Source organism: Pangasianodon hypophthalmus, chromosome 13 (assembly GCF_027358585.1).
Source record: "Pangasianodon hypophthalmus isolate fPanHyp1 chromosome 13, fPanHyp1.pri, whole genome shotgun sequence".
Taxonomy (NCBI): domain Eukaryota; kingdom Metazoa; phylum Chordata; class Actinopteri; order Siluriformes; family Pangasiidae; genus Pangasianodon; species Pangasianodon hypophthalmus.
Window position 1 is genome coordinate 1174757 of NC_069722.1, and position 17699 is coordinate 1192455.

The 17699-nt window shown below is 37.5% G+C and overlaps 1 protein-coding gene across 7 annotated transcripts in view; it reads left to right on the plus strand.

The window, feature by feature from the left end:
* Positions 1-7258: 7258 nt before the first annotated feature.
* The window catches only part of LOC113528076 (uncharacterized), a 32204-nt gene continuing 21763 nt past the window's right edge, over positions 7259-17699 (plus strand). For 4 of the 7 annotated variants that reach the window (XM_053239418.1, XM_053239421.1, XM_053239419.1 and 1 more), the window contains exons 1-12: positions 7259-7550; positions 11144-11191; positions 13112-13153; positions 13263-13319; positions 13414-13431; positions 13529-13591; positions 13718-13771; positions 13866-13895; positions 14516-14551; positions 15250-15303; positions 15946-15996; positions 16750-16806. In XM_053239418.1, coding sequence (XP_053095393.1) covers positions 7274-7550; positions 11144-11191; positions 13112-13153; positions 13263-13319; positions 13414-13431; positions 13529-13591; positions 13718-13771; positions 13866-13895; positions 14516-14551; positions 15250-15303; positions 15946-15996; positions 16750-16806 — 787 coding nt within the window. In that variant the 5' untranslated portion in view covers positions 7259-7273. The remainder of the gene's footprint in view (positions 7551-11143; positions 11192-13111; positions 13154-13262; positions 13320-13413; positions 13432-13528; positions 13592-13717; positions 13772-13865; positions 13896-14515; positions 14552-15249; positions 15304-15945; positions 15997-16749; positions 16807-17699) is intronic. The other 3 variants (XM_053239422.1, XM_053239420.1, XM_053239423.1) reach the window with 3 other exon arrangements.

Genomic DNA, 17699 nt, shown 5'->3' on the forward strand with positions numbered 1-17699 from the left:
ACAGAGAAACCATGAAGTGTAAACTCCTCTGTCCTGTCGAAAAAGTTACAGCTTTACCTCAGTCTGTTACACAAGTGCTGACACTGGATCAGTGACTACACACACATTTATGTGGAGATTACTATAGAAACAATAACGTATTAGAACGTGTGCATTAATATAAACATGTATTTTGTGGCTGCGCTACAGTCAGAGCAGCACTGTGTAGCTGTATAGTGAATAATAATGAAAATAGCATCAGCGTAAACGTCCTCAGGCTCCTGTGTGTTACAGCAGATGATTGTTTTCCAGCAGGAAGTCTGAGAGAAACAGAGCACTACTGTGTGACCCACACAGAACACTGACTCAACCACAAAATAAACAGCTAATGAAGGACGAGAGCCAGCATGGGGTTTAACCCGGGACCTGAGCGGCGGCGCAAGCCGAGATGTAAAACCTGAAAGCGCGGTCTGTGCAGCGGAGGACTGAGCACTTCCCTTTCCTCCTGTCTCTGTTCTTTGTTGGACAGATACACTGTGTGTTTTTGGCGTGGGCCTTTTTTTTGGTCCTAGACGCCCGGGCAAATCTTTGACATGGAACAATCCATCACCAATATTGTCCCTGTCTGAGTGTGCCAGTGGGGCGCTGGACGCCATCGGCAGGGCGGATAGGACCGAGCGCAGGAATCTTCCATTTGCACATCTCGAGTAATCAGAGCAGAGCCAAGGTGGAATGTGTGTTAGCACAGAGCTTACTGAACAGATTTAGAGTTTAAACAGAGCAAGTGTTTGAGCAGTGACATTATTTTGCCTCTATAGTCTGGCCTACTGAGAACACTTTTGCTTCGAGAAACACAAATCTAGAGGATCTTGATGAATTTTGTGATGTATCTCGATACATTTTCCTGGCGCACAATCCATTTCACTTGTCACATTTTGGCTATTACACTTTCTTTAAAACCTACATCAGCTGACAAACTTTTTCCAACTGATGTCAGCTGACATAAAGGCTGCAAGGGTCAATGTAGGTATTGTAGTGTTTATAGAGCTACACAAAACCTAAACGCACATATAACGCACACAAACTTTTTCCAACAGACGTCAGACTGCTTTTGTTAGTCGTCATGTCTAAGTGATTGATATAAGACCTGAATCAGTTGACATAAGTGTGACACAGTGTCATGTCCGCTGACTTTGTAGCTTGAGTCAGAGAAAATATTTACAGTGCATAACTTTGTCATTAAGACTTCGTTATATTGTTATAAGCATTCATCAAAAATTTAATATGCAGAAAAATGAAACAGTTTACTTACATCAGTGGGAATATACAGTACATAATGGTGTTATTACAGTGTAATGATGGTCAATGTCTTGACTTTTACGACGTCACAGTGTTATAACCACCGCATGCTGAGTTTTTACAGTTTTATAAGCGTCACAAATTTTACAATTAATCATGCTTGTCATACCATGTCGCATTATTACCTTGAAATGACTCAGCATACACTGAGCGAGTAAAGCTGAGTCAGCTGTTATGACTTGGTAATGAACAGTAATATCAGCACAGGAAGTGTCATAATATGTCTTATGTCAACAGAAATAACATATGGGTATTATTACACATTTTATTACACAGTTCCACAGTGCAGTGTTCCAAAAATCCTGGAAATTCAGAAACCGATCAGTACTTGTTTTCTGTCAGGTCTCTACTGTTCACTTCCGGGGACAAGAAATCCATGACACTACCACCACCATGTTTCACATATTCATCACTTCGGTACAAATGAATGTTTGTCTGATCTAATTTAGGACATTTATCTCAAAGCTCCTGGCTTTTCCTTACAGAAAGCTTCACTGTATCAATGATTTTTCTTTGTTAAAATAGCATGTTTTATTTTTGGACCAATCAGAATAAAGCAATCAGCAGCACAGTGGTTTTAATGTAATTACAAATCAACCTCTGTGTGAGTAATATTCACCTCCTTCTCTTAAGCTCTTCTCATGAGTTTCACATTCTTGTGTTAGTTGAGCTAATATGTCCCTCTCTCTCTCTCTCTCTCTCTCTCTCTCTCTCTCCCCCTCTCTCTCTCTCTCTCTCACACACACACACACACACACACACGCAAAACACACATTACTCCCTACTCGCTCTCTTTGAGTCATTTTTCCATTCTGGGTCATTTTTCTCGTTCGCTGCTTCTCTGTATAAATGTATTGGGTATGTTTTGGCCTCGGCTCGTGTCTGGAAGCCCCCCTTCGTCTGGCAGCGGCTCCGAGTCTCCAGCAGCCCCTCTGTCCTTACTAACCCTCTCAGGTCCTAAAGTGACGCCACTGTGTATATCTGCCTCATTTCTAATGAACTGGCTGGCCTTATTTACTGAATATCTTCCAGACTATGTTCTAAAGCTCAAACCCCTTCCTGTGTAAAAAAAAAAAAAAAGAAGAAACCTAAAAAAGAAGACCCTTTTGTGATCGACAGATTCTACAGATTGTAATTACATTTTGATTTATTTATTAGAGACGGTAATGTTGTGGAACATCTGATAAAGAGCTAGTTCCTGTTCTTACATTATAGCAGCTCTAACCAGTGGTTCCCTCACCACCATCTCTTTTTTTCTCTCTCTTAAAGTTCATAGGACAAAAAAATTAAAACACAGCTTGTCATCACAAAGCGTAAACTCACCTGTCCTAAAGATGAAGGAAAAGTTACAGCTTTACCTCCAACTTTTACAAAGCACTGACACTGGAGACTCCTTCCATAAATGTTAAAAGAAAACGTCACCATATCGACGATTACCATAGAAATCGTCCATAGAAACGATAACGTATTAGAACAAGTGCATTAATATAAACCTGCTGGTGGAAAAAAAATAGTCAACACCTAATTTTGTGCTCTTTTGAATTGAGTTTATCGTCAGCTTGTTACTGTAGAGAAAGCGAGAGAGAGAGAGAGAGAGAGAGAGAGAGATAAAGCGTTTGTGAGATATGGTGTTCTGTCAACATTTTCTCTGCACTCCTTTAAGCAGAGCGCCATCGCATCACGACCACAGCTGTGATCCAGGTGACGATACACACCTATATGTGGTTATATAACACACACACACACATGTGTGGAAATGTTGGAATGCCAAAATCTCCACTAGAACCCGTAACAATATTATTTGCATACATCCACACAGACATATATAGTATATATTATATGTGTGCTGAGAACGCCAGCGTGCTGGAGTTTATTTAACCTCAGCACGGTTCTCTCGGCCTCCCTCAGACTGTGTGTAAGCGTGTGTGTGGGATATTTAGAAACGCCACATCTGCCCATTAACAGCCTCCACACGCAGGCCTCAGGCTTCACCCCGTGGCTGGCTCTGTGTATTTTTTCAGTGCCAGTCCTTCTGGGTGGTTTGTGGTTGGAGTCTGGGTGTTCATTTAAGTGCGCAGAAACTTTAGAAACATTAGACTGTTTCCCATAAGCTACGGTCTGGAGGGACGGAGAGCGTGCACGTTTGTTTGCTCGTCTGTGTTTCTGGCATCAGCTTTGTGGTTTTTCCCCATCGTCCCTGAACCACTCTGTGTTTTGAGCACATAACACCTGCACATAGCACATGTACAGGACAGATACACAACATGTGACCTTAATGGAGTAGTTTGGTGCGAGTCTGCTGTATTGGCTCCGCCCACTAGGTTCCACCTTCCAAAGTTTGAAGTTGTGTTTAAGTTGTAATTACGATATTGATATTGCAAAAAATCACATCATTTGTTTCTGAAAAGGGTGCCAATAATTTTATAGGGCATAGCATATGGTTTGAATTACATGCTTAGCATTTTTATTATTTTAACAATTAACAAATAATCAGTCGCTAAAATAATAGAAAGGATAAGAATGTAATTTAAAACCGTGTCCTTCAGAATTATTGGCACCCTTCATGGAAACACTTCATAAGTTCAAACATTGTTTCATTTTTTTAAACATGTTTAGCTCATCTTCTTGTTGAAACCTCGATCTACGGCCAAGGGTTAACCTCCTGGCAGAGGCAACCAGGATTTTGGCTGAAATGTCCTAGTACTTAGTAGAGTTCCTGAAGAACCACAAAACAGCTCAAAATCCACCTCCACTTTTCACAGTGGCTGTGCAGGTGCTTTTCCTCACATTCACTTTCCTTTTTACACCAAACATGCTGACAGCGTTCATGAACAAAATGTTTGGTTATGGTCTCATCTGACCGCAAACACGCGACTCCACTTGTAGCTCCAAATGATGCTTGGTGAATTTCTCATGAGGAATGTGATGTTCTCATGAGGAGCTTCTTTAGCGCCGAACAGCATTTAAAAGTCAACCACAACCACAAAAATCAGCTAAAGTGTGCCTTTCTAAAATGGTAATCTTTTGGTATTTTTTTCCCCTCCTTCACAATTATCCTCAGTGTGTGTGTGTGTGTGTGTGTGTTGAGTGTCAGTGTGCTTATTATATGTTTTATAAATAAATATAAAATAATAATAATAATAAAAAACTTTATTTTATATAGCGCCTTTAAAAAGGCCTCTCAAGGCGCTTTACATAAGAGTATATAACAATAACAGTAATAGTAATAACAATAATTTAATAACCAAACAAAGTAATCAAATAAAAGCAATCCTAAAAAAATAAGTTTTAAGAGAAGATTTAAATGTACTAAGAGATTGGGCTTCTCTAAGATCAGATGGAAGGGAGTTCCACAGTTTTGGAGCGTAAGAAGAGAAGGCCCTATCACCCATAGTACGCAAAAGAGTCTGAGGGACAGTTAAAAGACCAGAGTTGGAGGAGCAGAGATCACGTTTTGGGGTGTAATAGGTTAAAAACTCGGTTAAATACTGGGGAGCACGAAACCTGACAGGGAGCCAGTGCAAGGACTCCAAAATAGGAGTGATGTGATCACTTGTCCTGGTCCTTGTCAGGATTCTAGCTGCAGAATATTGTACATACTGCAGTTTGTTTATCGTAGACTTAGAGACCCCAGCCAGGAGCACATTGCAGTAATCAATACGAGAGAAAACAAAAGTATTGATCAACTTTTCAGCCACAGAAAAAGATAACGTAGGCCACAATCTTGCAATATTTCTGATTATTAATTTAGGTCTTCTGTTGAGAATGATTTTTGAATGACTGATTTGTGCTGATGTGTGTGTTTGATACATTTATTTATTTTTATACATGCATCATTTTTGCTCCTTATTATGAAGGGTGCCAATAATTATAGATTTTTTCGGCAGTACTCTTTTGCTGACACTTTGTTAGCAAACCTAAATATCATGATATGTTTTATCTATTCTGAAAATGTCTTCTATGATTGTGATATTACAATAGTTAGGATGTATATCCCTCAGCCCTTTTTCTTTTTCTTAGTTTTTCTTTTGTCTCTTATAGCTAGAATTAATCTTAGATTTTAAAAATTGTTTTGTTTTAATTGTTTTGTTGTCTTAGATATGTGAAAGTCTCACATATTTCTGTTAAGTTAAACTGCCATGTCAGTGTGGAATGAAGTCAGAGTTCAGAGTTTTAATCGACTGCATTTAGCATAAAAGGGGAACATTTGATTTTTCTCCAAACTACTATTTTTTTAAAGCAACCTCGTGTATGTATATATATATATATATATATATATATATATATAAACATCTTGCTGTATGGGAATATTTCTTTCTCCGAAGGCGGCCCGTGGCAGGTGGAGTGCTGAAAGAAGGATAAAGAGGGAACGAGAAAGAGAGAGGTGGAGGGAAGTACAGTTGTAATAAACAACTCATATTTACATCATTAAAAAAAAAAAAAAGAAAGAAAGACCCCAAACACACCGTCTGGTTCTGTGCGATTAATAAGGCTTGTTTTGGAATCGCTTTGCATCTCTTACAAAAGTAAAACCATGTAGAATAATAGAATAGTGTGGTTAAACGGTCCAAAATCACCATTGAAAAAAAAGCGAGGAAGCCACAGATTGCTCTTTAAATATGACTTCATTTAGGGAAGTTTCTGTCCTCCTGCGAAAAAAAAACAAGCTTTAATGGTGATTAATGTGGAACGGTTTGTGTCTCACATCCTGCTGAGTTGTATTCTTCCTTTCTGCTATTTACAAATTGCCTTTTTAAAGTTTAGCAATAGAGGGACGTTGTCGCAGAGGTGCGCGGATGAAAAGCCGACTTGTGCGAGCTCGTGTTCTGTCATCTGCAGCGACTGTGTAGTCATAAACGTTACGGCGTTTTATTAACATGACTATCAGTGAGTGGAAAGGGAGCTGTTATGTGATTTATGCAGTTGTTATTAGTGAAATTTTCTGGATTATGATTGGTCAGAAGGTGTTGAGTAATTTTCTGGAACAGCATTTCTGACAGTAGTGCAGCTGCTAATCACAGGTTTATTTATAAATAATGTATACGTTCATTATAATACATTATCGTTTCTATAGTAACAGCTGATTCACAGGGATGTGTACAACGCATGCTCCACATAAACAGATTAAAAATGTGTGTAAGATGTTTATATACATATACGGAAGGAGTCTCCAGTGTCAGCGATTTGTAACAGTAAAGCCCCAACATTGTTTTCTGACATCTTGCTGTTTCTGGGTGATGTAACAAGCTGCATTTTTTTCCTCCTATTAGCTTGAAGAGAGAGAAAAAACAGAGAGAGGCTGGTGAAGGAACGACGGATTATAGCTGCTATAATGTAAGTGACAGCAGGAACTAACTCATTTCACTCAATGTAACTAATGATGGATAAGAAGCACGACGTGTCCTTCTTTAATAAATATGAAATGAATAATCGTAGGCAAACTGCTGTGGTATAAGAGGAATAAAACACTCAGGGACGTGCCGCTGTAGGAAAATAATCAACTTTGGGGTGGAAACGGTAACTTTGATTTGTCTCACCACTTCCTGTCAGCGTTTTGTAACGCGACTCATTCGCTTTGCTTCTGCTGTAAATCAGTGTGTGTAGATTTCCAGAGTGAAAGCTGTGTACACATGCCTTCAGGATATGGTGCATGTGACCTTTGGTGACCTTTTGGCCTGTGAATCTGTGAATTATTGCATGTTTGCGTTTGAGCTCTGAAGACCTTGAGACATAAAATGATATAAAGTCATACATGAGACTTTTAGCAGTAATCTCTTTGCTCTGTTTTCTAGACCTGAGTGATGATGGTGGCTGCTGTTGCAGGACTGAATGTCTGGTCTGGCCTGATGGAGGAGGAGGAGGAGGAGGAGGAGGAGGAGGAGGAGGAAGAGGAGGAGGATGAGGAGGAGGATAAAGAGGAGAGGAAGAGGTGGACATGGTGGTCAGGTTACTTGGTACCCAATGGCGTTGTAGAAGGCAGGGCTTTAATGGAGGGAAGGCACAGGAGTCTCAGGATTATTTAAAGGGCACACAGAAACCACAACAGACCATTAGTGCTGTTCCTCAAGTTAGTCTGCTTACCTGTCTGTCCATCCATCCATCCATCCGTCCGTCTATCTGTCTGTCTGTCTGGCTCTTGGCTGCCATGTTGGCTCGGGCGCTCCTGAAGACGTCACTCCTGCTGTGGCTGGTGCAGCACACCTTACAAGGAGGTAAGATGCGGTGAAGCAGGAACTCTTCCTGCTCAGATAGAGATGAACAGAGGTGTGAATAATGATAAAGTGTGTGAGGTTTAATAAATCAGAGAGGCGAGATTAACAACTCTTCCTTGTGCAGAGAAAAAAATGCATTTTACAAAGTTACTTGGAACTGCAAAAGTCACAACATCATTTTAGTTTTTAGAAAGTTGCCTTTTTTTAACAATAAGATAATGATGAAAGTATAATAATGGTATGATTTAAAAGTAATATAAACTTCAATTTAAGTGTAATATAATACGAATTAAATTTGTAAAAATACTTAAGATACGTCTCTTTAACAAAAATGGAAATTGTTATAGAAATGTTTTTTATGGAAATAATTAGAAATAATTTATATTTTTGTTTTTTGTTAAGGTGCACGATTATGTAAAAAAAAAATAATTAAATAAAGTTAGAGATCTTCTCAGCCGCTTCCTAGTGAGATTATACAAACAAGGAAATAAACTTTGAAAAAAAAATGGTAGAAGTTTTTTTTTTTTTTAGATTAGCGTGAAAGGATAGTGTCACTGACAAATGATAAAAATCAAATTATAATTAATTTAGGTAAATCGTGCATTAAGTACTTTAATTATTTATTAATTACAGATTAGATGTTGGAAATAATTCTCCAAATAAATAACCTTAACTTTTAAAATAATTAGGAATAATAGTTTTAGGTTTTGACATTAATGACATGATGCTGCTCAGGGTTTCATTACGTGATTGGTTAATACACTGAACACTTGATAACTTTCAATTCATAAAAAAAAATATTTCATTATTTTTTTAGCTACTCAGCGTTATTTTGTAAGTAAATGAAACTAAATTAAAAACAGGCTTTTCACTGCATTGAAGGTGACTTTAATATACTCATTAAACATTAAATCTAAATCTCCCATCATGCTAGCTTTATTTTCAGAAAGCGAACACATTTGACATATAGGTGTATCATCTATCATGCTTTAAGAAACTCTGAGATTAGTGCTGTGAGAGAAGAAGGTCTGAGGAGAGAAAGTGAGTTACTGGGACGAGAGGTTCGTGGGCTAAAGCGCTACACAATTATATTTAACCGAATAGAACTTTTCAGTTTGGAAACCTTTAATGGTTCTTTATAAAAAAATACCACAAGTGATTTCCCTTTCAGAAAATGCTCTTTCTTTAGAAAGCTAGATCCTTTCATCCATCCATCCCTTCACCCATCCATCCATCCATCCATCCATCCAAAGAACCGTTGAGGAACCCTGGTACTGTAATCAGACAGCGTGGAGATTTCGCTCTTGCTGCTGTGTTCAATTGTACAGTTATTTAAAGGTGCAGTAAGCAATTTTACACAAAAATCACAGAGACTATTAAAACAATGACAATCCACGACAAAGAGTCTTAGTTGTGCCTAAAGTTCTATGTAGAACCTCAAAAGAACATCTAAAGAACCCTTGAATAACCCTTTTTTTTTTCCAGAAGTGTGTATTAACCGGGTAAGTGTGCAGTACAAACTCCTCTTTATATTTAAGAAACCTGTCAGGAGTTTAACAGTTAACACTCTTCAGAGAAAAATAATCAGTTCCTCGAGGGTTCTTTAAGGGTTCTGTTAGTTGGAACCCTTTCTGAAAGGGTTCATTGCTGTCGTAAGGTTCTACACAGAACCTTTAAGAGTTCCCCAGAGGGACAATAGAAGAACCTGTAAGGATTGTAAATTGTCTATATTGATATTTTTTTTATTAAATGTTTTATGTAATGTATTTTATACAATGTGTTTAAGTATATGGTTCAAAATGTAATAATAATAATAATAACAATAATAATAATAATAATAATAATTATTATTATTAATGCTTATAAATCAAACTAATAAGATAAAATGGAGGTCGAGTTTAAGGATTAAAGATTTGGCCAATAAAAAGTAGAAAATATTCTCCGCAAATGATAAAAACACTACATTTGATTTAAAAATATTTTATATATTAAATATTGTATAAAGTGTTGTGAATGGTTAAAGTAAAAATACAAACTGAATGCAAAATCTACCTTTTCTATTTTATTCTATTTTTAATCTATTTTTTCTATTTTATAAGAAAAACTGATTCATAATACAAATACACCTGTAATAAATTAATAATAATAATAATAATAATAATAATAATAATAATAACAATAATGCTCACTTCAGTTGTAATTTAACAGTGTTGTGAAATTTTTCTCAGTAGAAACTGAACACAGCAATTTAAGATTTATTCTGTGATGATGAACAGATTATTGTGAATTAAATCTCTGTTTTTGGTGATTAGTTTTCTGCCAATAAATCTATTTTCAAATGCTCTTACCTAATAAGTGAAGATTAACCTAGCTAAAGAAAACTAACCTAGCAAGCAAAAGCTAAACCAAACAGTATATGTTTACCTGCTCACTAAAAGCTAACCTAGCTTTCATAGGAACGCTAATCTAGCTAAGTGAAGGCTAACCTAGTGAGCTAAAACTAACCTAGTGACTAAGCAAGTGGCTAATTACTTAGGCTAATCTGGTGAACAATAGCTTTATCACGGTGAGCTAAAAATAACCTAGCATGCGAAAGCTAATCTAATAAATGAACATTAACAGTTGAGAGCAGTTGAAAGTTGATCTTGAAAAGAGAGAATTAACTTAGCAAGTGAAAGCTAACCTAGCGAGCATAGCTACTGTAGAACTCTATAAATTTGTGCTCGCTACGTGGAAGTTGAATCCTGATTTAGTGGCTTGAGTGATGTTGCAGGCCAGGCGGAGTCACAGGCAGCGAGCTGTCAATCACAGCATGCTCATTCGAATATTAGGCCACGCCCATTATTCTCAAATCAGAATTATTAGTGAGTTTAGCTGGAATTTGAGTGCTTTATCATGTTTATATGTTGTTTTTTAATTTAAATGTCATTAATGATTCATGGAATAATGAAGTTTGATATCTTACAAAGTCTTCAATCAGATAGTAATTCTATGTCAGATTTTGGAGAGGAAAAAAAAAAAAACCCTGACCTTTGGCAGTGGATTACTCGTAAACACGTCTCAGTGATTCGGACACTTTCCAACTGACGCAACTTCACAGTAAAAACCTCATTACGTCTTTCATGTCCTGCTGTGATGTGGCTGCAGGCACAACGGGTCAAAATGTGACAACCAGCCGCGAGAGCCGACTCTCACGACACACACAGTCCATCCATTTGTCTGAGTGTCTGTGCGCATCAATGGCAGCCTGTTTCCCGGCGTGTGCTGACTCGGCACGCAGCCCGGGCCCCGTCAAACTGAGCGCCAAAACTACCGCCTTCATCCCAATGACGAGAGAGACACGCGATGCTCAGAGTCGAGGAGAAAATAAACATCACATGCACTCGTGCACCGTTTTCATTTCTCTGTTGCTTAGTAGCTCAAGATTGTGTGTGGACATCTAGACATCAGAGTCTACAGAGGTGTCTGCTCTCTGACTGTCTTACATTTCAATCCCTAGACCAAGCCAGTCACTTCAACGCTTGTAGTCTTACTGTACATCTGGCATTTGTTTAACCAATTAACTAACTAACTCATTTAACTGTTTTAACCAGGAGTCGGACGTCAAGCTGGAGTGCTGGGGAGACTGGCCCCAGGACGAGGTAAGTCTCTATGTGACGAGGAAAGATCAATGTGTCTACTGAGAAGCCTTCACTTATCAGAGATCTTTAATTATGTGAATAATTATCCTAGTATTGATCTCATGAGTTATTATTCCAATAATTATCTCAGTGATTATTCTGAGTAGGCCCGTAATTATCTTAATACTTACTCCGGTAATGATCTGAGTAGCCTAGTAGTTCTCTCAGTAGTTGTCTAAGTAGATATTCCAGTAATTATCTCAGTAGTTATCTCAGTACCCTGGCAGTTCTCAGTAGCTGTCTTAGTTGTTGTCTCAGTACTTACTCCAATAATGATCTCAGTAATCCAGTATTATTTCAGAACTTACTTCAGTAATCATCTCGTAGTTATCTCAGTAGTTATCCCAGTAATTATCTTAGTAGTTATCTCAGTATTTATCTAAGTACTTTTCCCAATAACCATCTCAGTACTTACTGCAGTAATGATCTCAGTAATGACCTCAGTGATTATTCTCAGTAGGCCCATAATTATTTTAATGTTTGCTCCAGTAATTATCTGAGTAGACTAGTAATTGTCTCAGTAGTTATCTCAGTAGCCTAGCAGTCCTCAGTAGCTGTCTTAGTAGTTGTCTCAGTAGTTAGCCCAGTAATGATCTCAGTACATACTCCAGTAATGATCTCAGTAGTCCAGTAGTTGTCCCAGTAGCTATCTATAGCTATTATAGTAATTATTTCAGAACTTACTCCAGTAATCATCTCAGTATTTATCTCACTAGTTATCCCAGTAATTATCTTTGTAGTTATCTCAGTATTTATCCAAGTACTTATCCCAATAACCATCTCAGTACTTACTCCAGTAGTGATCTCAGTCATTATCTCAGTAATTATGTCAGTGGTTTTTCTCAGTAGGCCCGTAATTATCTTAATACTTACTCCAGTAATGATCTGAGTAGCCTAGTAGTTCTCTCAGTAGTTGTTTAAATAGATATTCCAGTAATTATCTCAGTTATAATCTAAGCAGTTATCTCAGTAGTTATCTCGGTAGCCTAGCAATCCTCAGTAGATTTCTTAGTAGTTGTCTCAGTAGTCAGCCTAGTAATGATCTCAGTAGTCCAGTAGTTGTCCCAGTAGCTATCTATAGCTATTATAGTAATTATTTCAGCACTTACTCCAGTAATCATCTCAGTATTTATCTCACTAGTTATCCCAGTAATTATCTTTGTAGTTATCTCAGTATTTATCCAAGTACTTATCCCAATAACCATCTCAGTACTTACTCCAGTAGTGATCTCAATAGTTATATCAGTAATTATATCAGTAGTTATCTCAGTAGTTACACCAGCAGTGATCACAGCAGTTCTCTCAGTTGCCCTGTAGTTATCCCAGTAATTATCTCCTCAGTGATCTCAATATTTTATTCTGATACGTAGCAATTATCACAGGAGTAATCTCAGTTTTTTTTTTTTTTTGTACTTATTCCAGTAATTATCCCAGTAGTCCAGTAGATAATTGGGATAATTTCTGAGGTAACTAATAGAACAGTAGTTTTTCCATTAATTATCTCTTGGATAACTATCCGAGATGTCCCAGTATAATAATAATAACAATAATAATAATAATAATAATAATTACCTTCTCAGATAGTTATCCCAGAGATAATTAACAAGATAATTTTATTAATATTAAATATAGAGGTAATTATAGAAGTGGGATAAGTACTGTACTACTTGCAAAGCATATGGAATAATTATTGGGAAATTTCTTGGGATAACAGCTTAAATAATTACCAGGATAATTACGGGAACTTCTCAGTAGTGCACATTATTCTAGTACTTATAGTACCACCAATTGCTCACTGATTATGGCCAATATTGAAAATTTTCCTTTTTGTGCGTCATTGTATCTTTCCTGTCTTTATTAACCTCGTGTCTTACTCCTCAGGTGCTGGTCTCGGTGGTGCTGGTCCTGCTGGAAAGCCTGGAGGTGTGTGTGTGTGTGTGTAGTGATCCTATTCTCTGTGCCATATTTATTATGTAAATAATTTCTCTTCATTAATTCTTTTCCTGTTGATTATTTTTTGCCCTCCCTCTAGTTGCTGGTGTTCCTGGGAGCCGTGGCTATGCAGGAGGAAAGCCTGGAAAAGCCACATGTAAGGGTTTTGAGTCCTTAAAGGAGCCTTATTTGTGAAGCTGTACTGGTTTATTTCTCTGTGTAATGTTCTCCATGTTCTCTGTTTTCCACAGCTGGGCGTTATCTTGGAGGTGAGTTGACATCGTTGAACTTGTCGTGATGGTGGTGGTGAAGGTCCAAGTGAAATATGTTTATTAGGAATGATGTATTTGTGTTGTTTTACATCAGGATTAATATACTTGTCCAGAGCAGGACCGAAACAAGGATACGGAGCTGGTCTGGGAGGATACGGTAGTCAAAATAAAAATTAAATATAACAGACGCTGTATGCATGCTAGTGTTTAGTGTAGTATGTTTCATATTCTGTACACTTTCAAACTTTAAAAAAACGCACCTTGTTGGTCCGGCTGTTTCTAGGTGCCACCCCTAGAGGAGTGGGACTGGGACTCGGGAATGGCCTGGGAGCGAGAGGTGAGAGAGCACTTGAGCACTTAGGGGTTTTCTTGGTCCATTTTTAGGGTTTCAGACAAAATTTCTAAATTCACTGTCTGATTTTTTTTTCCAGGATACACTAATGGCTACAGATATCAGCCAGGTGAGTGTGTTGTCTCTCATTTAAAAACATATTTCCTAAATATCGTTTTGTTCAGGAGTTTCTCAATTAATCTTATAATAAAAAAAAAACTCACATTGTGACATAATTGACATTTCACACTGTTAATGTGTACACCCCAAAGTTGATTATTTTCTATAACATTAGGGTTTATACAGCAGTTTGCCAGTGATTAAGATTTTTTTATTCATTAAAAAATGAAATGTTATACTTTTTAGTTACATTTAATGTTGTAGAATATCTGCAAAACAAGTTCGCTTTCGTTAAAGCAGCTATAAACAGTCATTCCCTCACCAGCCTCTCTTTTCTCTCTCGCTTGAAATTAATGACAAAAATAAAAAATCGCAGGTTGTTACATCATGTTACAGAGAAACCGCAAAGAAGCGTAAACTCCTCTGTCCTGAAGATTTCAGAAAACTTAAAATTACAGCTTTACCTCTGACTGTTTAAAAGTGCTGAGACTGGAGCTCTTCTTCTGACCAATCAGAATCCAGAATCCAGACTTGATCAGGCATAACGTTGTGGATGCATGCTTATTTATTTACTTCCCGCTCACATTCGATAACGTAATCATGGTTTTTTTTTTTTTTTTTTTTTTTAAGGTTATGGTGCTGGTGTTTATCCTGGTGCTGCACATGGTGAGTTAATGACTTTATTACTTTATTATCGTTGCGTATGAGTGTGAGAAATTTCTGATTAAAATCTCAAGAGTGTGAGCGCTACTTCGACGCTCGTCTAAAATCCACCAATAGGACGATGGCAAACTCACAGGTCAGCTACACTCAGCTACACATCCAGTAGTGGTGATGGCGTTAAAAGAAACATGCAGATGGACAGAATCAAATCTCCTTATTACTTCAAGCTCTCTTTGAGGAACGTTTATGTTTATGTGAGGCAGTTTTTCAGATCATGCTGTTTGATGACGTAAGCAGAACGTAGTAGTTTTTTTATCTACAGGTCTATCGCTAGAGGATCTTCATCGTGTAATCTGACACTTGGATAGTTATAGAATTCAGCCCTGAGTAATAATCTTAGAAGACTGCGGTCTAAAACTGGCTTTTGTTCATAAATTTGTTCATAAATTTGTTCACAGTTGAATAAATGTGCGGCTTATACACATCTCGATTGCTTCCTGTGAACTTGTACGTTCTGCAAAGATCTCAGAGCAAACTTTATAGAGTCACCGTGAAAGACAAGAAAAGTCTTTGTTAAAAACAGTAAATATCACTGTGTGAAAGGAACTCCATCTTTCTCCGTATGGTACACACTGTATGGTCATTGCAATTCTTCAGAAATGGTGTTTGTAGGTAACAGTACCTGTGTGTGCCATCGGTAGGTGCTGCAGGAGGAGGCACACCTACAGGAAGCGGCACTAAAGCCTCCAAACCGGGTAAAAAAAAAAAAAAAAAAAAAGCAAGCCTATGCATCCTTTTTGTCTCTGGTCTTTTTCTCTGTGATGTTTGTCTATAAAAAGTCCTAACCACACCTCGCTTTTACTGCATGCAGCACCTCCAATCACAAATCACATCACCTTGGTTTAAACAGAAGCCGACACTCGCTTTTGTCTGCAGGTGTGTGTGGGGAAAAAAAGGTGTGTGTCTTTTTGAATCACACTCACATTTGCATTTTTTGTTCAAGCACAAGCCTTTGATCCTCCTCTGAACCCCAGGCACCAGTCTTTCCAACGTTCTCCATACAACAGATAAAAAAAAAATAAATAAAAAGCACTGTTGTGTTGTTCCTGTGTGTTATCGCTACAGACGTTTCCCACCGGGTCACGCTGTTGTTTGTTGGAGAACGTTGGATCAGTGTGTCTTCGTCTTTTAAGCCACATCACTTCAGCATTTAATCCAAACCACAGTGATGTTTTTTTTCCACAGAAGTGCATGACAGCATCCTGTGTGTGTCTTCTGTGTTTCTGTGCTTCTGTTTTCAGAAGCAGCGTGAAAAAACTCCATCAAAAGCATGACAATGAGTTCGTTGTAAATATCGTAATGTAAAAAATATTGTATTACGTGTTTGTGATATTCAGGATATGGTGCAGTACAAGGGCCACATCCTGGACAAGAGTTTACAAGCAACGGTAAATCTACACTCGCACGACTTTTACGTCATTTATCTCCTTTATGCATCATGTATGAATTTCTCTTGCGTACTTAATGTCACCTTTTTTTTAAATGTGTCACTTGCATGCTTTTAGAAAGTGACTTTGAGAAAAGCTTTATTTATATAGCACCTTTCTTTCATTTAAAATGCAGCTCAAAAAAGAGAAAGAAACAAAAGATCAAAACTAAAATAGTAAAATACACAAATAATTAAAATGCAATAAATAATAGTAGATGCAGAAAAAGAAAATAATATGTAATATAAAAATATATCATTTAAATTAAACTTTTTAAATAAAAAATGGTACAAATGAAATAAAAAGTAATTATTTATTTTAATTATTTTATTAGTGATTTGTTACAGATCTTTGTGGCATAAAATAAAATAAAATAAACAAAAAAAAAGCTGCATCACGTCTTTCTAAGTTTAATGCATTGAACATGGAGAAACTGAAGCACGAGATGATAAACGATTAAAAACAATTTAAAACACCGTTTATCATTCATTCAGAGATGCTGTAGTGCTACGAGCTTTATAAATTACTACTAAAAATTTGAGTAAATTCTAAAGGTTATGTGTTAATATCCTCACTGTGCATCATGAACATGTTGTAGTTTGTTGTAGTTGTAGGCCATCCTGAGAGCGATGCATTACAATAGTCAAAGTGAGAAAACAACAAAAATCAAACTGTTCTCAAATCATTTGGCTAAAATGGTGTTGTGATGTTTAGGATTGGGGCCAGGATTGGTCAGGCCCAATGGACAGGGCACAAAGCCGTCTAAAGCTGGTAAAGTTCTCACTCCTCCTTCACATCACCATAATCATGAAATATTTTTATATTTCCATCCTGTGTTTGTGCAAAATTAAAGACACCACGATACCAACAAACTCCTTACTACTATAAACCTTCCATACTGTGGATGTATTCTCTCTAAACATTATTCTGTTGTCTTGGCTTGAGGACCAAAGTTTTGGACCATTTTGGTGATATTTAAAAATATTTGTTCCTTTTTTTTTTTTGTCCTTCTTGGGTCTGGGATCATTACAATTTCAACAGGATCTCTTTTTCTGCTTTGTTCCACCTTGCTTGGGTTCCATTTTCTCTCAGTCTTCAAGTCAAGAACAATCAGAGTACCATCATCTCCAGAGGAAGAACCACTGATTCTGAATGTCTTGGTTCTGTTTTAACTCAGTGACTGTTTGTGAGTCATGATTTGGAGAGCTTTTGGTCTGTTTGTCCTTGTGGTTAGAAAGAGAAGCTTAATGTGGTTGTAATCAAACCCTGAAATGAGAATAGTCTTAACACTGAGCTGCTGGAGAGCTTCACCTCATTAGTTTCTTTGCTAGTAATGTCACAATGCCTGAACAACTTGAGGATCAAAACTTCTATGTTGCTCAAAATTGTGGACCATAAAGATTTGTAGATCTCCAAAGGAAGATCTCCAGGAACACTGGGTGTGAGGCACGAATACACAGGTCTTGTAGAGTTTTGGAGTCAATCCATCTACTGGTATGTTTGTGGGAGGTGGCAGGAACCCAGAGAACATGGTGGAAACCCACACGGACGGTAACCCGAGTTCAGGGTTGAACCAGGGGCTCTGGAGCTGTGAGGGATCAGGTGGAAGCACACATGCTGAAGCGGTGAGAAGATCTTGTATGGATTCACGAAGCAACATCTAC